Source organism: Mustela erminea, chromosome 1, assembly GCF_009829155.1.
Source record: "Mustela erminea isolate mMusErm1 chromosome 1, mMusErm1.Pri, whole genome shotgun sequence".
Classification (NCBI taxonomy): Eukaryota; Metazoa; Chordata; class Mammalia; order Carnivora; family Mustelidae; genus Mustela; species Mustela erminea.
Genome location: NC_045614.1, coordinates 45424965 through 45447153, shown reverse-complemented (window position 1 = coordinate 45447153; position 22189 = coordinate 45424965). Strand labels below are relative to the sequence as shown.

Sequence of the window (22189 nt, the reverse complement as noted above, 5' to 3'; positions counted from 1 at the left end):
TGATTAACTAGATAAAGTCCAGAACACCCTATCATCGTCTTTTTTCTCACTACCTTGCTCATCCTAGATTCCTTCCACCAACCCCAGTTTCAATGAATGCTCTTTTTTGATGGCCTTTAAAATCAAAGTACCATAAATAGGAAAGGGTTCCCCTCCAAACTCCTCTATGAACTAAACAGACAGGGATTATTTGAGCCCACTTTGGGCAGCTGAGTAAAGGAAAATGAAGGGGTGGTATGAATTTGGCCACTGGCGGTAAGATGGTGCTTGCATAACTTTGTTTGCTCTGCTGGTCCTGCCTGACCACACCAGTGGTCACGGCATGTTTGTCAACTTCATGTTGGGGAAGTTGGGTCCCTCTTTCAAAATGAGAAGATGAGCCAATGTTTATCCTCTGAACAAAACGTTCACATGGTCAGGGCTCACAGATGTTTTGGTCAAGGTAACAGAAGAGGGAGCACTGGTATGAGACCAGTGTTCAGCTTCTCTCTCAGTGAAGAAGGGCTTTTCTACCCACCGGTAGTGGGCTCTACACTGAATAAAGTAGATATCAGAGAATCAAGGGGGCTGGAGCCAAGACTCAAAGCTTTACCAGTTTCAGATACAAAAATCTCTTACAGGGCAGTGAAATATGTTTCTGCGTCCTTTCTGTAATATGCAGAAAAGCTGCAAGGGCAGAGCTAGAGGAAATAAAACGAAAGATTATGGTTTAAAATGGCATATTAATTTATTGGCCTTATTAACTGATTAGACTAGATTTTCTTTTAGACTGAGTTTGCAAATTCCTCTTGGTATTTAATGTTATTTTCTGTGAAATGAAGTATACAATATCATTTAAGAACTTCAAGTATTACTGATTTAAATATTTATTAGTCTAATTTATTGGTGTTTAAACTGCTGATCTGAACATTATCCTAATTAAATAGAGGATAAATTTTCGGCAACAGAATTCTTTTGTCCCTAGGGGGAGAGCAGAGCGGCTCTCATGTATTTTAAAATGGAAATAAACACGTTTCCATAAGTTATTCAATGGGTAGTTCAACCCAGGTTGAAAGTTTTTTGCTCTTATCTCGCTCTTATCTGTAGCATTACCGAAAGGTTTTTGTAGGCAATTTAAAGAGGAAGGAAAGTAGACAGAGTTGGAAAAGCTATTTTTCTTTAACCTCTCTTGACAATGAGGTTAAGTCGTGAACTCCCACACATCTCCCCCTTTCAGGCTCTGCCTAAGGGTAGGGCAACATGTCTATCACTTCCAGTAATTCCTTGTTCTCCCTGAACTCAGATTTACCCTGCCTCTGTATCTGATTTCCCCTGGAGTTGTGATTCTTGCCCTCCAGGTTCTGCTGGCCAAAGATTCCCAAACACCAATGCTTAGGGTTCAGAGGAAGGAGGTGCTCCCAAGAGATTATTTGCATGTTCTGATTTGGTTTCACTTTTAACACTTAAGAAAAGCTCCGAGCATGCGTCAGTTTGATTCTTGTACATCTACTGGTTCCCAAAGATTTTAATTTCAGTATAAAAATATTTGTTAAATATTTGAGCCTGGGTGGCTCAGTGGGTTGAGGTTCTGCCTTCGGCTCAGGTCATGATCTCAGGGTCCTGGGATCGAGCCCTGTGTCAGGCTCTCTGCTCAGTGGGAAGCCTGCTTACCCCTCTCTCTCTGCCTACTTGTGATCTCTCTCTCTCTCTGTCAAGTAAATAAATAAAATCTTCAAAAAAAATTTTTTTAAATATATATTTGTTAAAGCTCCATTTACTGTTGCTTTGTAAACTGGTTCTATGGGGCTCAATCAGGGCCTTTGGAGCCATTAGGTTGAAGTTAGGCCATGTTGGGAGGACTGAAGAAAACCTCACAAAGGTCAGTTTGCACATCAACTGCCAGCTGATTTACTGCATCCCAGGCAGTCACAAAGTGTTCCCTCTAAAGCCATATTTTAAGAACTGGATTGAACTATTAACTTTAGGGAAAAAAGGGAACTGGGAAAAACAGGTTATTTTCTGAAGCCACGGTTCTATCAGTACCCTAAATCACTAATTTGGCTTAGCCCAGATGAAACATCAAAAGGCATGGTTTGATCCTTCTTAAAACTATTTGCTTTTGTTAATCCAAAATTATTCTAGAAGGTCCTATCAACTCCAACAGCCACACATCGGGGCACTTGGGGCACTCACTGGAGTTATTTTCAGTCCAGAGCAACCAGATTTGCTCTGCACTTTCTGGTGATCCCTCCCATGAGAAAGAGATACACAGAGGACTGTGGGCTATTAGCCACTGTTTGCAATGTTCAGCTTCTATCTGACTTTCTTCTGTAATTCTAAACCGGTGAGGTTTTTAGCAACCTGTGCAGGAGTAGATATCACACAAGCATTCCAGGAACAGAAACCAACATTCCCATACCTCTCACAATCAGGTCGGCAGCAGCAGAGAGCTTGTCTACACTTGTCTGGACCATGCAGACATATTTCCCAGCATGCTTCAGCTGGATGTTTCGGATCATCAAATCACCAGCTGAATCCTGCTGATAAAGTAGGGGAAAGTGGCTACAATTACTTTTTAATGAGCTCTAAATATCATTATCACGTGAAGGACACTGTGACTAATGGATTTATTTTATATTGGCTGATGAAAACATTAGTGATGCAAGCCATGGCCTATTAAAAACATGTGAGCCTGCCTGGGAGATAAGAACCCCAATACCTTCAGAACACACCTTGGACAAGACCTTGGGGGTATGTGGCTTCTCTGGGTCTCTGGAGCAGTTTGCCACCCGTGTCAGAAGCACTTAAACCTACTGAAGGTGGATCTTGATCTCGTCCTATGGGTTTCTTCAGATATGCCCTCAACCTGCAGCCTTCACTAGGCTTTCCCATACTTTGGAACTCTATATTTGGAAAGGGGAGGCAAGCCCACATTTGGAGGCATCTTCATTTTACTGCACAGCTTTGTCTTACAGCCAGCATTTTGATTGTTCCCAGGTTTGAATTAAAAGAGTATGAAGACCACACTCTCCAAGGAAATCTAGCATCACCTAGTGTGGAAGACTGCTATAATTTGTTTTTGAAATGCCAAATGCAAGTTTGATTAGCAGATGAATAGGACTGATTACATCCCAGTATGGATTTTGGTGTGCCTAGAAATATTCCTACACGCTCACCAGCACGGTGCTTTTAATAAAAATGAGACGATGCCTCTACAGGTTATCACGAAGGTGGCATTTTAACTAAAGAACGTGGCTACACTTTGGGATTTCATTTCATAGCTCTGTTCATCGAAAGTTTGGGGAGCAGATGGCTTGCGTAGGAGTGCTCCCTAGAGGTCAGATGCAGGAAGCTATGTTTACTTCTAACCCCACAATAGATGACAAGGTAGCATAGGTTATTTTGGCCCTGTTTGCTATTCTTCCAAATGACAACAATGTTCTATAATATTTAAATACGGGAGCCATATATTAAAGCTAAATACTCACATGTTCTATGAGGTAGGTGCTCTATTGTCCTTACTTTACAGGTGAAGAAATTCCAGCTCAAAGAAGTTATGACGTGTCTGAAATCACTTAGCTAATAAATGGCGGAGCCAGGATGTGAACCCACAAGGTCAGGCCATTCTACAAATTCGAAAGACTTTATTCTCAATCTAAGTTAATGTGTACTTAGTTCAATTAAAACAAAAGGTTTTAGAGCAAAATACCACAAATCCATCCAGGACAATGGAAAACCTGGAACTGCCAATAGTTGTAAATAAGTTTAGAAGACAGGCTCAAGCATTCAGTGAAGGGAGAGCTGATGTGTAGGTACTCAGTTAGCTTGGGCTGATCCCTGCTGTGTGATTTTATGTAAGTCTCTGGGTTTTAGTTTACACCTATGAAAGAAGGATACATTGCCCACTGGGTGAGGTTGTAAGAATCAAATCAAACTGTATGTGTATGTGAAATCTGAAACCTGGGAAGCACAGAGTAAATTTAAATTGGTCTTATTGATGACCATGAGTGGTCATGTCAAAGATATTAAATCTACCTCAAGGAGAGTTGTGATATATATATATTTTTTAACCTGAAAGCTCTTTTATTTATAACCCTTGGGTTCTCATTCAGATTCTTTTTACTAATCAAGTCTTATAATTGCTCAGTAAAAGAGTACAATAATTGCTACCCTATTCCACAGGCTTTCTGTGATGATTAAAGAGCCAATAGACATGAAAGTGCTTAATAAATGATTAGGCACTGGGCAAATATAAGGCTTCATCATCATCATCATTAATACTTCTTTACCTAAGACATTCATGTGGTTATTAGGACTCTAGGGTATAGGTTTAAACAGAAAAATATGCCTCACAAGGAGGCATGTGCAGGGAAGGTGGAAAGCTGAATTTGTTTTAAAGAAATGGGTATACCAAATCAATAATCCATTTTATTCACCAAGGTCTTAAAGTCAGGATAAACTAGTTGTAGCCTGAAAACTTCACAGTACAGCACCATATTAATGGAATGTCTTTATTTACAGATTTGGACCAGAGTTGTGTTTTAAAAGTTTAAATTGAAACAAAAAAAATAATAAAGTCAGGATTGAAGTAAGTCTCACAGAAGGAGACCACAATCAACTTTCTCTTTCCCTTTGAAGTCATCAAGATCACCCAGTTTGCTGAGACCTATCTTTGTGTTCCTCCCAAAGTGAACAAAACAGCACCAGCTTATATTCTCCTGGTGTGGTCTGTTCTGTTTCTGACAGGGCATTTGGAGGCTGTCAAAGGACAAGTGGAAACTGAAAACCCCAATAGATTGGCTCTACCCAATATCCCTTCCACCACAATGACCCAGGAAGTAGTTGCTGTGAAATGGCTTGACTTCAGAATTGCTTCCTTCCCTCTTCTACTGTCAAGTTCTACCTCTATAGACATTAAGGATCCTGGTGACTAACACACTTACTTCTCACAGTTTGTAGTGCTGTCCTGAATTTTTCACTTCTTTGCAATAAATGATTGGTGAGAGTTTCAGAGAAGAGACAAGCTTTTCCCATCTGAGAGGCTAACGAGGGTGATCCCACAGATAGAGCTCTCCACAAAGGTGGTCATTAGTGCTTGACTCCATAAAGGGTGTCTCCACCTGTGCCTCAGCCCTGGCTGGTATGCAGCCAGTCCAGGATAACATCCACATCTGTCTGACTGGCAGGCTAGAGCTCTTTTGATCGGTCAGACAGCTGTTCTAATTGGTTGGTGCCTGTGCATTCTGGGAGATAATATTTTTAATGTCTCTCCTGGACAAGACATTGGTCTTAGTGTGAAAACGAATATTCTGCTTAATCTATGAAGGTCTTCTCAATGTATACTTTCCTGTTATTAAAATCAATGTTATTCTTCCTTCAATTAGTACAACTATTAAAATTTGTCAGATACTTCTTTTGTGGGAGGAATTGGACTATGCGCTTTTCTAGACCTGAAGGTATTTAATATCTTCAATGCCCTTGTGAAATTCATATCTCTCCCACTTGGTTATTAAGCCGAATCATATCAAAGAAGTCCAGAATGCTTAATATTGGCAATTTCATCCAGGCTTTCTCAATCAGGATTCCAAGAGAGACTCTCTCATAACCTAAGGTATCCACTGATGTAATAAACTAACTTCTCTCCTATGTATCTAAAGTATTACCAGTTGTATATGATCTTTGGAAAAACTGAGAAAATGCTCAGATCATTCTTTGTGCTCTGTGAGAGACATCCTTTGAGAAAGGCTGCAAGAATGTAATTAACAGGACTAGTACTACAGTTGAATGGAAAACAAGCCCTCAACATATCATACAGATATTTTTATAAGCCTTAGCCCCACTTTTTCTCAACATAAGGGGTAAGGGAGGCAAAATGAAGTAGGCAAATTAGATTCCTCTGGCAGAAGGATGGGGAGAGCTTTTAAAATCATAGCCTCATTTTTATTTTTTGCTGTCTTCCGGTTGGATGTCTCCATGAGAATGGCAGTCAGAGTGAATCTTTATTACTAATAGGACTATAAGGACTGTGTTAGGGTAAAAAAAAATCTTTTTTGACAACAATTGTGATAGATACAAATTATTTCCAGATTTAACCCCATCTTGGTGTGTGTTCAATGGTAATATGTATTTTTACAGAAAGAAAGGCACTATGAAAATTCAAACATTTGAATTCAAAATTACCTAGAGATAATACATACCCTGATCATACTTTCAGATTTAAGAAAGATAGCCCTAATGTCACAATGATGAGACTTCTATAAGAGCCAAGGAAAGTTTAATCGGCAGCCTAAATACACATGAGTAAACTGTCCTTAAGATATTTTCTGCTATGATCTATGGTACTGCGTGGGGTAGAGAGCTGGGGATTTGAAGTTTAAAGCTGAGTTCCACAGGTTAGGGCTATGAGGCAAAGGGAAGCCATACATTTGCCCCTGAGCTCCAGTTTCTTCATTCATACATAGTTCAGAATAACTAGCCTATAGCATTGTTGTGGGGATCAAGAGGACTGTTGTGTAGGGTTACTCCGTCATAGGGGCCACACCAATCAGGCAAAAAGGAGCAACAATTAACCAATAATTTCTTAAAAGAAGGTGTTGGAACAAGATCATCAAGAACAATCTTATGTTTCTTTTCATGTTAGGCTAAACAAGTTGAATCACTTTGCAGAAGTTCAGTTGCATAGTGAATTTGCTGTAGATACTTTGATATTAATACTTACCCCTCCGACTCTTTCAAAGTGGTCCCCGTCTTTGTCAAAATCTATCAGGTGTCCATTAAATGACCAGGTAAACACGATATCTAGCGAGTGATCATGTGTTACCTGGCAAGGCAGAACAATACTTTCTCCAACAGTCACATCCATGCTGGAAGGGGGTACCATCACCCTTGTTGGATCTGTAGGGTGAAAACAAAGGGAAACCAACAATAAAGTCTATGAAATTGTATGGAAGTAAAATGTAGAATCCAAGAGCAGGCTGAAATACTAAGTAGTTTTGCTTTTTTTTTTTTTTTTTTTTGGGCTGTGACCAGTAAACCTCAGTCATCTGGGAAGCTGAGATTCAGGCCAGGAGGTCATTTTTAATATGAAAAGATGAAAACAGTCATTATGTGAACCTCCACAGAGCAACAAAACTCAGCTGGGGAGCACAGAGGTTAGATCTCTGAAGACACTCACGGAAGGGCCTATTTCTGACAGCCTGCTCAGAAACTGCCTCTTTAAAAAGGTTTTCATATCTCCCTAGTGTCACTAGAAAGCAGTAATTCAGTTGAATACTAACAGGAGAAATCCATGTTAATTTGAAGTTTGCTTGGTTCCCTCCCCCCTTATTATAAAAGTGATAAATGTTCAGTATGGGAAATTTCGGAAATTTAAGACAGTTAAAAGAAGAAACCAAAAAACCAATTCAAAACAAATCCTACTTAGTCTCTTTACTGTCCAGAATAAACATCTTTCTTCATTTTAGTATAATTTCCCTCTGCCTTTTTGGTTTATAGTGTTTCAAGTTGTTTTGTTTTGCATTCTTGTAAACATGGTACACACATGATTTTCCTTTTTTCTCTAGTTGATATAATAAAGGTTTATATCTTTATCCCACTTATTTTTTTTAATTTTTTATTTTTTATAAACATATATTTTTATCCCCAGGGGTACAGGTCTGTGAATCGCCAGGTTTACACACTTCACAGCACTCACCAAAGCACATACCCTCCCCAATGTCCATAACCCGACCCCCCTTCCCCCAACCCCCCTCCCCCCAGCAACCCTCAGTTTGTTTTGTGAGATTAAGAGTCACTTATGGTTTGTCTCCCTCCCAATCCCATCTTATTTCATTTATTCTTCTCCTACCCACTTAAGCCCCCATGTGGCATCACCACTTCCCCATATCAGGGAGATCACATGATAGTTGTCTTTCTCCGCTTGACTTATTTCACTAAGCATGATACGCTCTAGTTCCATCCACGTTGTCGCAAATGGCAATATTTCATTTCTTTTGATGGCTGCATAGTATTCCATTGTGTATATATATCACATCTTCTTGATCCATTCATCTGTTGATGGACATCTAGGTTCTTTCCATAGTTTGGCTATTGTGGACATTGCTGCTATAAACATTCGGGTGCACGTGCCCCTTTGGATCACTACGTTTGTATCTTTAGGGTAAATACCCAGTAGTGCAATTGCTGGGTCATAGGGCAGTTCTATTTTCAACATTTTGAGGAACCTCCATGCTGTTTTCCAGAGTGGTTGCACCAGCTTGCATTCCCACCAACAGTGTAGGAGGGTTCCCCTTTCTCCGCATCCTCGCCAGCATCTGTCATTTCCTGACTTGTTGATATTAGCCATTTTGACTGGTGTGAGGTGATATCTCATTGTGGTTTTGATTTGTATTTCCCTGATGCCGAGTGATATGAAGCACTTTTTCATGTGTCTGTTGGCCACCTGGATGTCTTCTTTGCAGAAATGTCTGTTCATGTACTCTGCCCATTTCTTGATTGGATTATTTGTTCTTTGGGTGTTGAGTTTGCTAAGTTCTTTATAGATTTTGGACACTAGTCCTTTATCTGATATGTCGTTTGCAAATATCTTCTCCCATTCTGTCAGTTGTCTTTTGATTTTGTTAACTGTTTCCTTTGCTGTGCAAAAGCTTTTGATCTTGATGAAATCCCAATAGTTCATTTTTGCCCTTGCTTCCCTTGCCTTTGGCGATGTTCCTAGGAAGATGTTGCTGCGGCTGAGGTCGAAGAGGTTGCTGCCTGTGTTCTCCTCAAGGATTTTGATGGATTCCTTTCGCACATTGAGGTCCTTCATCCATTTTGAGTCTATTTTTGTGTGTGGTATAAGGAAATGGTCCAATTTCATTTTTCTGCATGTGGCTGTCCAATTTTCCCAACACCATTTATTGAAGAGGCTGTCATTTTTCCATTGGACATTCTTTCCTGCTTTGTCGAAGATTAGTTGACCATAGAGTTGAGGGTCTATTTCTGGGCTCTCTATTCTGTTCCATTGATCTATGTGTCTGTTTTTGTGCCAGTACCATGCTGTCTTGATGATGACAGCTTTGTAATAGAGCTTGAAGTCCCGAATTGTGATGCCACCAACTTTGGCTTTCTTTTTCAATATCCCTTTGGCTATTCAAGGTCTTTTCTGGTTCCATATAAATTTTAGAATTATTTGTTCCATTTCCTTGAAAAAGATGGATGGTACTTTGATAGGAATTGCATTAAATGTGTAGATTGCTTTAGGTAGCATAGACATTTTCACAATATTTATTCTTCCAATCCAGGAGCATGGAACTTTTTTCCATTTCTTTGTGTCTTCCTCAACTTCTTTCATGAGTACTTTATAGTTTTCTGAGTATAGATTCTGTGCCTCTTTGGTTAGGTTTATTCCTAGGTATCTTATGGTTTGGGGTGCAATTGTAAATGGGATTGACTCCTTAATTTCTCTTTCTTCTGTCTTGTTGTTGGTGTAGAGAAATGCAACTGATTTCTGTGCATTGATTTTATATCCTGACACTTTACTGAATTCCTGTACAAGTTCTAGCAGTTTTGGAGTGGCGTCTTTGGGGTTTTCCACATATAGTATCATATCATCTGCGAAGAGTGATAGTTTGACTTCTTCTTTGCCGATTTGGATGCCTTTAATTTCCTTTTGTTGTCTGATTGCTGAGGCTAGGACCTCTAGTACTATGTTGAATAGCAGTGGTGATAATGGACATCCCTGCCGTGTTCCTGACCTTAGCGGAAAAGCTTTTAGTTTTTCTCCATTGAGAATGATACTTGCGGTGGGTTTTTCATAGATGGCTTTGATGATATTGAGGTATGTGCCCTCTATCCCTACACTTTGAAGAGTTTTGATCAGGAAGGGATGCTGTACTTTGTCAAATGCTTTTTCAGCATCTATTGAGAGTATCATATGGTTCTTGTTCTTTCTTTTATTGATGTGTTGTATCACATTGACTGATTTGCGGATGTTGAACCAACCTTGCAGCCCTGGAATAAATCCCACTTGGTTGTGGTGAATGATCCTTTAATGTACTGTTGAATCCTATTGGCTAGTATTTTGGTGAGAATTTTTGCATCTGTGTTCATCAAGGATATTGGTCTATAGCTCTCTTTTTTGATGGGATCCTTGTCTGGTTTGGGGATCAAGGTGATGCTGGCCTCATAAAATGAGTTTGGAAGTTTTCCTTCCATTTCTATTTTTTAGAACAGTTTCAGGAGAATAGGAATTAGTTCTTCTTTAAATGTTTGGTAGAATTCCCCCGGGAAGCCGTCTGGCCCTGGGCTTTTGTTTGTTTGGAGATTTTTAATGACTGTTTCAGTCTCCTTACTGGTTATGGGTCTGTTCAGGCTTTCCATTTCTTCCTGGTTCAGTTGTGGTAGTTTATATGTTTCTAGGAATGCATCCATTTCTTCCAGATTGTCAAATTTGTTGGCGTAGAGTTGCTCATAGTGTGTTCTTATAATAGTTTGTATTTCTTTGGTGTTAGTTGTTTTCTCTCCTCTTTCATTCATGATTTTTATTTATTTGGGTCCTTTCTCTTTTCTTTTTGATAAGTCTAGGCAGGGGTTTATTAGTTTTATTAATTCTTTCAAAGAACCAGTTCCTAGTTTCGTTGATTTGTTCTATTGTTTTTTTGGTTTCTATTTCATTGATTTCTGCTCTGATCTTTATGATTTTTCTTCTCCTGCTGGGCTTAGGGTTTTGTACCTGAGACCTTTCTTGTTTCTTGAGAAAGGCTTGTACCGCTATATATTTTCCTCTCAGGACTGCCTTTGTTGTGCCCCACAGATTTTGAACCATTGTATTTTCATTATTATTTGTTTCCATGATTTTTTTCAATTCTTCTTTAATTTCCCAATTGACCCATTCATTCTTTAGAAGGATGCTGTTTAGTCTCCATGTATATGGGTTCTTTCCAAACTTCCTCTTGTGGTTGAGTTCTAGCTTCAGAGCATTGTGGTCTGAAAATATGCAGGGAATGATCCCAATCTTTTGATACTGGTTGAGTCCTGATTTAGGACCGAGGATGTGATCTATTCTGGAGAATGTTCCATGTGCACTAGAGAAGAATGTGTATTCTGTTGTTTTGGGATGAAATGTTCTGAATATATCTGTGATGTCCATCTGGTCCAGTGTGTCGTTTAAGGCCGTTATTTCCTTGTTGATCTTTTGCTTGGATGATCTGTCCATGTCAGTGAGGGGAGTGTTAAAGTCCCCTACTATTATTGTATTATTGTTGATGTGTTTCTGTGATTTTGTTATTAATTGGTTTATATAGTTGGCTGCTCCCACGTTGGGGGCATAGATATTTAAAATTGTTAGATCTTCTTGTTGGACAGACCCTTTGAGTATGATATAGTGTCCTTCCTCATCTCTTATTATAGTCTTTGGCTTAAAATCTAATTGATCTGATATAAGGATTGCCACTCCTGCTTTCTTCTGATGTCCATTAGCATGGTAAATTCTTTTCCACCCCCTCACTTTAAATCTGGAGGTGTCTTCGGGCTTAAAATGAGTTTCTTGGAGGCAACATATAGATGGGTTTTGTTTTTTTATCCATTCTGATACCCTGTGTCTTTTGATTGGGGCATTTAGCCCATTAACATTCAGGGTAACTATTGAGAGATATGAATTTAGTGCCATTGTATTGCCTGTAAGGTGACTGTTACTGTATATTGTCTTTGTTCCTTTCTGATCAACCACTTGTAGGCTCTCTCTTTGCTCAGAGGACCCCTTTCAATATTTCCTGTAGAGCTGGTTTTTGTTTGCAAATTCTTTCAGTTTTTGTTGGTCCTGGAAGCTTTTAATCTCTCCTTCTATTTTCAATGATAGCCTAGCTGGATATAGTATTCTGGGCTGCATGTTTTTCTCATTTAGTGCTCTGAAAATATCATGCCAGCTCTTTCTGGCCTGCCAGGTCTCTGTGGATAAGTCAGCTGCCAATCTAATATTTTTACCATTGTATGTTACAGACTTCTTTTCCCGGGCTGCTTTCGGGATTTTCTCTTTGTCACTAAGACTTGTAAATTTTACTATTAGGTGACGGGGTGTGGGCCTATTCTTATTGATTTTGACGGGCATTCTCTGAACCTCCTAAATTTTGATGCTCGTTTCCTTCGCCACATTGGGGAAATTCTCCCCAATAATTCTCTCCAATATACCTTCTGCTCCCCTCTCTCTTTCTTCTTCTTCTGGAATCCCAATTATTCTAATGTTGTTTCGTCTTATGGTGTCACTTATCTCTCGAATTCTCCCCTCGTGGTCCAGTAGCTGTTTGTCCCTCTTTTGCTCAGCTTCTTTATTCTCTGTCATTTGGTCTTCTATATCGCTAATTTTTTCTTCTGCCTCATTTATCCTAGCAGTGAGAGCCTCCATTTTTTATTGCACCTCATTAATAGCTTTTTTGATTTCAACTTGGTTAGAGTTTAGTTCTTTTATTTCTCCAGAAAGGGCTTTTATATCTCCCGAGAGGGTTTCTCTAATATCTTCCATGCCTTTTTCAAGCCCGGCTAGAACCTTGAGAATTGTCATTCTGAACTCTAGATCTGACATATTACCAATGTCTGTATTGATCAGGTCCCTAGCTTTCAGTACTGCCTCTTGTTCTTTTTTTTGTGGTGAATTTTTCTGCCTTGTCATTTTGTCCAGATAAGAGTATATGAAGGAGCAAGTAAAATACTAAAAGGGTGGCAACAATCCCAGGAAAATATGCTTTAACCAAATCAGAAGAGATCCCAAATCGTGAGAGGGGAGAAAGAGGATAAAAAGAGGTTCAAAAAGAAAGAAAGAAAAAAAAAAGAAAAGAAAAGAATTAAAAAAAGAAAACGAATACAGAAAAGTATAAAAAAGAAAAAATATATATATTAGATAAACTAGTTAAAAAACGTTAAAAAAGAAAAGGGTAAAAGTTAAAAAAAAATTTAGCAGAAGAAGAGAAAAAAAATGAAAAAGAAAAAAATTAAATTAACTGCAAGACTAAAAAATTACAGGGAGAAAGCCGTGAGTTCTGTGCTTTGCTTTCTCCTCCTCTGGAATTCTGCTGCTCTCCTTGGTATTGAAACTGCACTCCTTGGTAGGTGAACTTGGTCTTGGCTGGATTTCTTGTTGATCTTCTGGGGGAGGGGCCTGGTGTATTGATTCTCAAGTGTCTTTGCCCCAGGCAGAATTGCACCGCCCTTACCAGGGGCGGGGCTGAGTAATCCGCTCGGTTTTGCTTTCAGGAGCTTTTGTTCCCTGAGCGCTTTCCGTAGAGTTCCGGAGGATGGGAATACAAATGGCGGCCTCCTGGTCTCCGGCCCGGAGGAGCCAAGAGCCGGGGGCCCCAGTCCTCAGTGTGCCCTCAGAGAACAGCGCCCAGTAACTCCCATCTGCCTGACGGGGGCTCAGGGGGGCCGTGCTCCGAGCTCACCGAGCCTGCGGTTGGTTCAAGGTAACCCCGAGCTGTGAGCTTACTGTCGGCTCTCTGTAGCCGGCTTTCCTGTTCCAATACCGACGCTCAGACACTCCCGATCCTTCTGTGACCCTGCGGGACCTGAGGCCACGCTGACCCCGTGTGGGCTTCCCCCTGGTTTAGCCTCTGGAGCGATGTCCCTCAGTGGAACAGACTTTTAAAAGTCCCGATTTTGTGCTCTGTTGCTCTGCTGCTTGCCGGGAGCCGGCCCCTCCCCCCTGGGTCTATCTTCCCTTTGCTTTGGATTCACTTCTCCGCAGGTCCTACCTTTCAGAAAGTGGTTGTTTTTCTGTTTTTCTGTTTCTAGAATTGCTGTTCTTCTTCTCTTTGATCTGCTGATGGATTTGCAGGTGTTTGCAATCTTTAGATAAGCTATCTAGCTGATCTCCTGCTAGCTGAAGTAGTCTCACCCTGCTACTTCTCTGCCATCTTGACTCCTCCCTCTATCCCACTTATTTTTATAATCTGCATAATATACTATTAAGTTTATAATCTCAACCATTTTGAAACTAAGGCATTTTAGCAATTTTTTTACAAGTATAAAAGCACTGCAATGAACTCATTGACAAAATTATATATATTTGTGTATGTATATTACATCTTTAAAATAAATACTAATTTGCTTTTAAATTCACCCTTTACATTATGATTTTAATTGAAAATGAAATGGGCTTGTTTAGCTGAGATAGTTTAAGAACCCTAATACTCTACCATTCACATGCTGATCTTTTATTTTTCACTGAAATATGATTTCATAAATGTTGTCAGAATACAAGAGTGAAAATAAATTTGAGTTAAAGATAAAGGTCATATAAACACCTAAAGAATGAAATCTTGAATCCAGCCATATTCCAGAAATTTCTCTGCCCTAAACCAAATCAAGCTAAACCAACTAAACAAACCATATCAAAGAAGACAAATCAAAAGCAAACAAAACAATGAAAGAACATTGATTAATACCTTTCCATATTCACAGGATTGCATTTCAGGCTGTGGGGTATATAAATATTTATTAAGTGTATGTCCTCGATTAAAATCTCAGCTGGAGATTTTGAAATCATGTCTCATAGGACATGTTTGATGGGTCTTACTTTCCAAAAATGCATTAAAAAAATCTCCTTTTTAAAGATTTTATTTGTTTATTTGACAGACAGAGATCACAAGTAGGCAGAGAGGCAGGAAGAGAGAGAGAGGAGGAAGCAGACTCTCCGCTGAGCAGAGAGCCTGATGTGGGGCTCGATCCCAGAACCCTGGGATCATGACCTGAGCTGAAGGCATAGGCTTTAACCCACTGAGCCACCGAGGCACCCCAAAAAACCTCCTTTTTAAAGAGAGTATTTAAAAGAGTTTTTCTGCCCTTTTATGCAGCTATGGAAAGCACACATCTCAAGTCTTTAGAAAAGGAAAGTCTGTGTCCATAAACAGACTATTAGCTTGGAGTGAAATACACTTTAGCTGTTTTCCATAACTAGGAAAAGATCATAAATGGATTGCCGTTCTTTTGGTCATTGTGTTGTATGAGTGATGTCCATGAAAAGAAAAGGTAAAAACAGGTATTTCTAGCTAAGAGACAATGGGAGGGAAAATCCTTTATTTTAAAACCCGAGGCTTTTACAAATAGCATAATCAAAATCTGCTCTAGTGATTAACTGATTTGCAGGTATTAATACAGATTGAGATTTTTTTAAATGAGGGAAGGAATTGAGAACAAAACACCTTAGAATAAGTCTCACTTTTAAATTTAAATTTTCTTCATCTATAGAATGAAGACTGGAACAAATAATTCCAGGCCAAAATCATACATGTGTATGGTTTTTAATTGGTAAGATGTTGCCTAATTCTCCTTTAATTGGCTGACTACTGATTTCACAATTTAGATTCTTATCTTAAAGAACATTCATTTGTTGATTTATTCACCAAGTATGTGTTGTATGGATGTCAGTGTCTTGGTACCAAAAGAGATATAAAAGAGAATGAGGGAATAAAAGCATTCATATAACTAGCTGAGCTTCTTACATTCCAGACACTGTGTTAAAACTTTACATAGATTATTTCATTTATTCTTAACAAAGAGGTATTATTATCATCCCTACCTAATGGATGAGGGAAACTGACACTGAAGAGTGTTTAAAAGGAGCTCTCTATTCCTTTTAAACACGCGCTGAGCTGCGTCCTTTCATTTAGCTGAAAACATGATACCCATTCATAAAGCATCCAGAGAACAAATCTAAGGGCATAATGTAACAATTTGTCCTCTTGCTTATGTACAGTCAACTTAAGATATGTGAATGCAGAAGAAATTCAGAGAAGGCTGTGGGGTGAAGACAGTTTCAGAGTGTTTCACTGCAGGAGTAATGAAGTTACTGCCTTAAAAAGCTAAAAAGTAGTAATGACTTAATGCATAAAATGCTGGCACTGGCTCTAAGCTTACACGTCAGACTTCTGAGAGTGGTATCAAATGTCCAGGCTCAAGTCCTTAAAAAATGTCTTGGCTTCCTATCTCCTGATAACTTCTGGGTGAGCAGCAAGGAGTTGGCACATATTCCAAAGCCTAGAGTCATTTGCAATTCTGGCTCACATTTTTAACTGACATTTGTTTCCTGAAGAAATGTTCATTCCTTTATGCACAGGTAGGGAGTGGGGACAGATTTTATTATCAGTGAACTCAGTTGTCTGTTAACCAAGAACCAGAGAAGTTCCCTAAATCAAGGATTATGCTGGTCCAGTCTGTGCTGACAGCTGTTAATTCATTAACTTAGCACTTGTCACCGATTCATGTTCTGAGCCTTGAAGGAGCAAAAATCAATACAAAGCAAGTCATGCAGTATACACAGAGCAGAGAGGTCTCCTTGGGACTAGAGAAGATTAAACTAAAGAGGTTGAAACCTCATTATCTACTTGGTTTTCTCAAATTGCATGCCTGTTCAGTACTCTTGTTTTCTGTGTTGTGAATTCTGATGTTTTTTACTTGATTAATTTCCTTAAATTTGAATATAAACGCTGTACACAAATAAACAGATGGCTTCTTCAAAGCAAAACTGTCTCCCCTCCTTGGGTTTTAATTCATCAAGATCAGGAAGAACCTATATTTACGACTTCTGTTCTGAAGAGTCACTTCAGCTATTGTTCTGTGCATAGAACTCTCAAAGGCAATTAGGACTCAAGATGTGAATTGATGTCTGGATTTGGATGTAATTAAATACCAACAATACATACGACCAAAGACACCCCTCAACTTTTCTGCTTGTGGCTGGTTCATCTGCAGAGAATGATAAATTCAGAACTCCAGAGGACTGATGCTTAAAATGTATATATTTACCAAGTGTTTAAACCTCCTAGAATAAAATTAAGAAACAACAACAACAACAAACACCTCATGTTCTACATTGCTTTCTATGATAGAGGACAGAAAGTACACTAAGTGCTTTGTTCTCAAGAGTATGACAATGATGAGAGAGAGACAATTATTAACAACTCTGTTAATGATTAGGTCAACAATTTGATGCATAAATTATAATACTTATTATCCAAGTCATATCATCTTCTGAATTTCCCTGTTGGTGGAAAAGCTTTCTGATCTAGGGGCTTTATTATCTGTAAAAACAAGTACCTGTGGGTTCACAGGACAAGAATTCTATTTTGTTTTCCTTTCCCTATACAATACCAACACTTCCTTTCAGTTGGTAAATATTTCACTCACGGTGCCAGGATATTCACTCAGTGACTATCACGAAAGTACTTTTTTTTTTTTTTTTAAGATTTTACTTATTTATTTTACAGACAGAGATCACAAATAGGCAGAGGCAGACAGAGAGAGAAGAGGAAGCAGGCTCCCTGCTGAGCAGAGAGCCCGATGCAGGGCTTGACCCCAGGACCCTGAGACCATGACCTGAGCCAAAGGCAGAGGCATAACCCACTGAGCCACCCAGGTGCCTCAGGAAAGTATTTAATGTGTGTTTCATTCTTCTTTATTTACAGAAGGTATAAATCTCCTTTTATTAGTGTATTTCCTTACTGTAACAGTTTTGATGATGCCTTTGAGTCAGGTTGTGTCTTCTTTTTTATATTAATTTTTATGGAACTTTAAAAATGGGATTCTTCAAAAACAGGATCTAGTCAAAGAGCTGACAGCTCACCTGAGATGACACAAGGAGGAAAAGCCAGGGAACTATGATTAATAGTAGTTAAATACTGCAACAAAGATGGTGGGTTAGCTTTCACAATAAATCTGGAGGTAGCATCCTAGGGATCTCTGCATTGGTCCCATTTATTGAATAAAAGTAAAATCTGTGTGGTTGAACTATATCTATCAAATCTGCATAAAACATACATAAAAGGAATACCAGAAATTTGAGATGAAATTCAAAATTCACAGTGATTTCAAGATGGACTAATTCTTTCATTTAGTCTGAAATGTAATAGAGATAAAGGCAAAAGACTACATTTTAAAAAATGAGCTACAAAGGTATAGGCAAGAAGAAGACTGGATTGGCAGCTCACATGGAAAAGACTTGAACATCTCAGTGTCAACAGGGCTTGTGAAGTTGTCCCCAAAAGCTAATGTAATCTTAAGTTGCACAAAGAGACACAAATGTCTTAGGTAAAAATCCCATTGTATTTTATATTAATGAGGCCACAGCTTGGCTAGGAACATCTTCTGGTTTCACCGGCAGATTAGTGCACCTAGGTTAGTGAAGCACATAATAGATCTGTAACAGCTAAAATAACTGAAAATGTTTGATACGAGAAAGAGAAATGAAAGGAGACATGAGAGTGGTCTTCAAATATGTGAAGGGTTTATAGGAGAAGATGAAATAAACTCACTTTGTGTCATCCAAAGTATCAGGAGCAAAGAGGTATATTTTGACTCTGTATAAGCAAGAACTTTCCAATCATTTGACCTTTTCAACAGGGAAATGGGCGTCTCAGGAGAATGTGAATCACCACTTCTAAAAGTATTCAAGCAGAGGTAGGCACCATCGGAGAAGGTGTGTCAGGTTCTACCCAAGGCCAGCCAGGCTGGATAAAGCCTATAGCCCTCTGAAGACTAATGCTTCCCTGACCACCCTATTCACTGGGATCTTCTCCTTTGTGAAGCTTGTTCTCTTTCTTAAATGTTAATCTTGAGCACTGTCATGGACTATCACTTACATATACCCAGTTTCTCCGGGAGAGAGTGACCACATCTTACACTTTTATAACTCTTGATGTCTAGTTCTGTATCTACTCATAAGAGGTGGTTAAGGATAGGTTGACAATCTGTGAATGGTGGTATTGGTTAATGATAGAAACAAGGCCCTGAACCTTAAAGTGTTGTAGATTGGGAAGGTATTATATTTCTTACTATTTACCCAATAGAACATAAAAAAGGAGCCACCTAAGGATTCACTCACTGTGGAAACTCTGCCTTTTCCTCTGTGTTCATTACTGACTCTTTCCTCTAAGGCCACATTTAGGATTTATTTATTTCTTGCTTTAAAAGAGAAATTTATTTTAAAAATAATTTATTTTTGAATAATTTATTTTTGAATAATTTCAAACTTACAGAAAAGCTGCCAGGAATGTACAAAGAATTCTTTTTACCTTCACACAGATCCCTCCATTGTTAATATTTTACTGCATTTGCTTCTTTCTTTCTTGCATGTAATGAACATATATAATAAACATTATATTCTCTATAATATATAATATTTACTCATTATCATTAGTCTTTTTGTAAACCTTTTGAGAGTAACTACAGACATGAGGCCTCATCGCCCTTAAGCATTCCAGCATGTGTCCAGCAAACAAGGACACTTTCCTAATAATCAGCACATGATCCTCCAAACAAAGAAATCAACCCTGGAACATCATCACTTTGCAATTCAGATCCCATTCAAAATTTCCTAACTTCCTCAGTCATGTTTCTTTATATTATTTTAGTCCAGGATTTTATCCAGGAAAGCAAGCTGAATTTATCTGTCATTTTTCTTCAGGATCCATCAAGTTAGATCATTTCTTTAGTCTTCCCCTATCTTTCAAATCCTTGACAGTTTTAAAGAGAAAAGGCATTACGTTCTCTAGGATGACTCTCAACCTGGATTTATCTGATGTTGCATGACCTGATTTAGATTGTGCATTCTCAGCAGGAACAACACTAAAATGTTGTGGTGTATCTTCTAAGTGCACTGTATCAGGAGGTATGTGATGCGATGTGATGTGATGTGATGTGATGTGAAGTGAACTCATCTTCACACTGACCATTTTAACCCTGCTCACCTGGCTATGTTGGTGTCTGCATGGTTTCTTTACCTCATAGTTAACAACTGCTTCTTGTAACTGAGTAGAATTTGGCGGGGAGGTATTCTGAAATTATACCAATGTTCTGACACTCATCAAACCTCTACCTCCCAGACTTAGGATCTATTAAATATTCCTGCCTGAAACAATCTCCCCTTTGATGATTGCTGAATGCCAAGTCTGTTTCTCATTGCTTCTACATGACTGAATGACATTTTTCTTTAAGGAAGAACTTTTCTCTTTCATTCCTTCATTCATTCATTCACTCTTGGCCTCCTACTTTATCCAATGGGTTGTAATACATTATTATTGTTATTTATTTTGATGCTCAAATAGTCCCATTTTGGCCAGTGTCAATCCTTTTAAGCTGGCTTCTGTGTCCTTGTGACATTTCGCTCCTTTGTTGAGTGGTTCCTTACTATCTGGCCCAATTAGATGTTCCAGGCTCATCTTATACTTTGCTGTAGTCCTAGAATCAGCAGTTTCTGCAGGGAGGACTGGTTCTTTTTAGTGGAAGATTGTTTTGAGAAATCAAGATGTTGACACCATGTGCTTATTGATTCTAGGCCCCCTTAGCCAAAGAGATGATTGCACACACACACACACACACACACAGGTATAATACACACACATATACCTCTATAATTATTTCTAGATCTTGTCCTCAAAACATTACTCATTTCAACTCAACCCCCAAAAAACAAATAATCCAAATAATCCAATTAAAAATGGGTGGAAGGGACGCCTGGGTGGCTCGCTTGGTTAAGCAGCTGCCTTCAGCTCGGGTCATGATCCCAGCGTCCTGGGATCGAGTCCCACATCGGGCTCCTTGCTCAGCAGGGAGTCTGCTTCTCCCTCTGCCTCTGCCTGCCATTCTGTCTGCCTGTGTTCGCTCTCTCTCCCTCTCTCTCTCTCTGACAAGTAAATAAAAAAAAATCTTAAAAAAAATAAAATAAAAATGGGTGGAAGATATGAACAATCACTTCTTCAAAGAAGACATCTAGATAGCCAATAGACACATGACAAGATGTTTAACATTACTCATCATCAGGGAAAAGAAATCAAAACTACAATGGGATATCACCCCACACTTGTCAGAATGCTAAAATCAAAACACAAAAAGCAACAAGTATCATCAAGGATTTGGAGAAAAAGGAAGCCTAGTACTTTGCTGATGGGAATGCAAACTGGGAGAGTCACTATAAAAAATGGTATAGAAGTTCTTCAAAAAATTAAAAAGAGAACTAACCTGTAAATAAGAACTACCTGCAAGGGTAGCAATACTCATATCAAACAAAGACTGTAACAAGAGAAAAAGAAGGACATTACATAATCAATCATTAAGGGGATACTCCAACAAAAACATGGTTAAGCTTCTGCCTTTGTTTGGCTCAGGTCATGATCCCAGGGTTCTGGGATCGAGTCCTGCATCAGGCTCATTGCTCAGAGGGGATCCTGCTTATCTCTCTACCTGCTACTCCCCCAGCTTGTGTTTTGTCTTTTTCTCTGACAAGTAAATAAATAAAATCTTAAAAAAAAGAAGATTTAAAATTGCAACTATCATGCACCCAACATGGGAGAACCCAAATACTTAAAGCAGTAATAACAAACATAATGGGAATAATTGATAGTAATAAAATAATATTAGGGGACTTTAACATCCCACCTACATCAATGGATAGATGATCTAAACAGAAAATCAATAGGAAAGAGTGGCTTTGAATGACACATTGTACCTATGCTACATGCTAAAAACATGACTGTATTTAGCAGATACAGTCAGAGAATCCTATAATAGCAGAATACACATTCTTTTCAATTGTACATGGAACATTCTCCAGAATAGAGCACATATTAGGCCACAGAACAAGTGTTAACAAAATTTAAAAGATCAGAGTTATTTCATGCATCTTTTCCTTTTTTAAAATTATTTTCTTTAAAAGATTTTATTTATTTATTTATTTATTTATTTGTCAGAGAGAGAGAGAGAGAGAGCACACAAGCAGGCAGAGTGACAGGCAGAGGCGGAGAGAGAAGCAGGCTCCCTGCTGAGCAAGGAGCCCAATGCAGGACTCGATTCCAGGACCCTGGGATCATGACCTGAACTGAAGGTACCAGCTTAACCGACTGAGCCACCCAGACATCCCTCATGTATCTTTTCTAACCATAATGCTATGAAACTAAAAATCAACCACAAGAAAAAATCTAGAAAGAGCACAAATACCTTCCAGGTATTTGTACCTGCTACATGCTACTAAACAATGACTGGGTCACCGAGAAATCAAAGAATAAATAAAAAATTACATGGAGGCAAATGAAAATGAAACCACAATGGTCCAAAATCTTTGGGATGCAGCAAAAGCTGTTTTAAGAGGGTAGTTTATAGCAATAGAGGCCTACCTCAAGAAGCAAGAAAAATCTCAAACAACCTAAGCTACACCTGAAGGAAACACCTGAAGGAGCTAGAAGTAGAA

At 38.8% G+C, this 22189-nt stretch overlaps 1 protein-coding gene across 10 annotated transcripts in view; it reads right to left on the bottom strand.

The window, feature by feature from the left end:
- Positions 1–22189, bottom strand: part of CNTN4 (contactin 4) — a 935293-nt gene that overhangs the window by 19061 nt on the left and 894043 nt on the right. For 9 of the 10 annotated variants that reach the window (XM_032325501.1, XM_032325492.1, XM_032325566.1 and 6 more), the window contains 2 exons: positions 6698–6873; positions 2399–2519 (listed from right to left, as the gene is read on the bottom strand). In XM_032325501.1, coding sequence (XP_032181392.1) covers positions 2399–2519; positions 6698–6873 — 297 coding nt within the window. The remainder of the gene's footprint in view (positions 1–2398; positions 2520–6697; positions 6874–22189) is intronic. The other variant, XM_032325555.1, reaches the window with a different exon arrangement.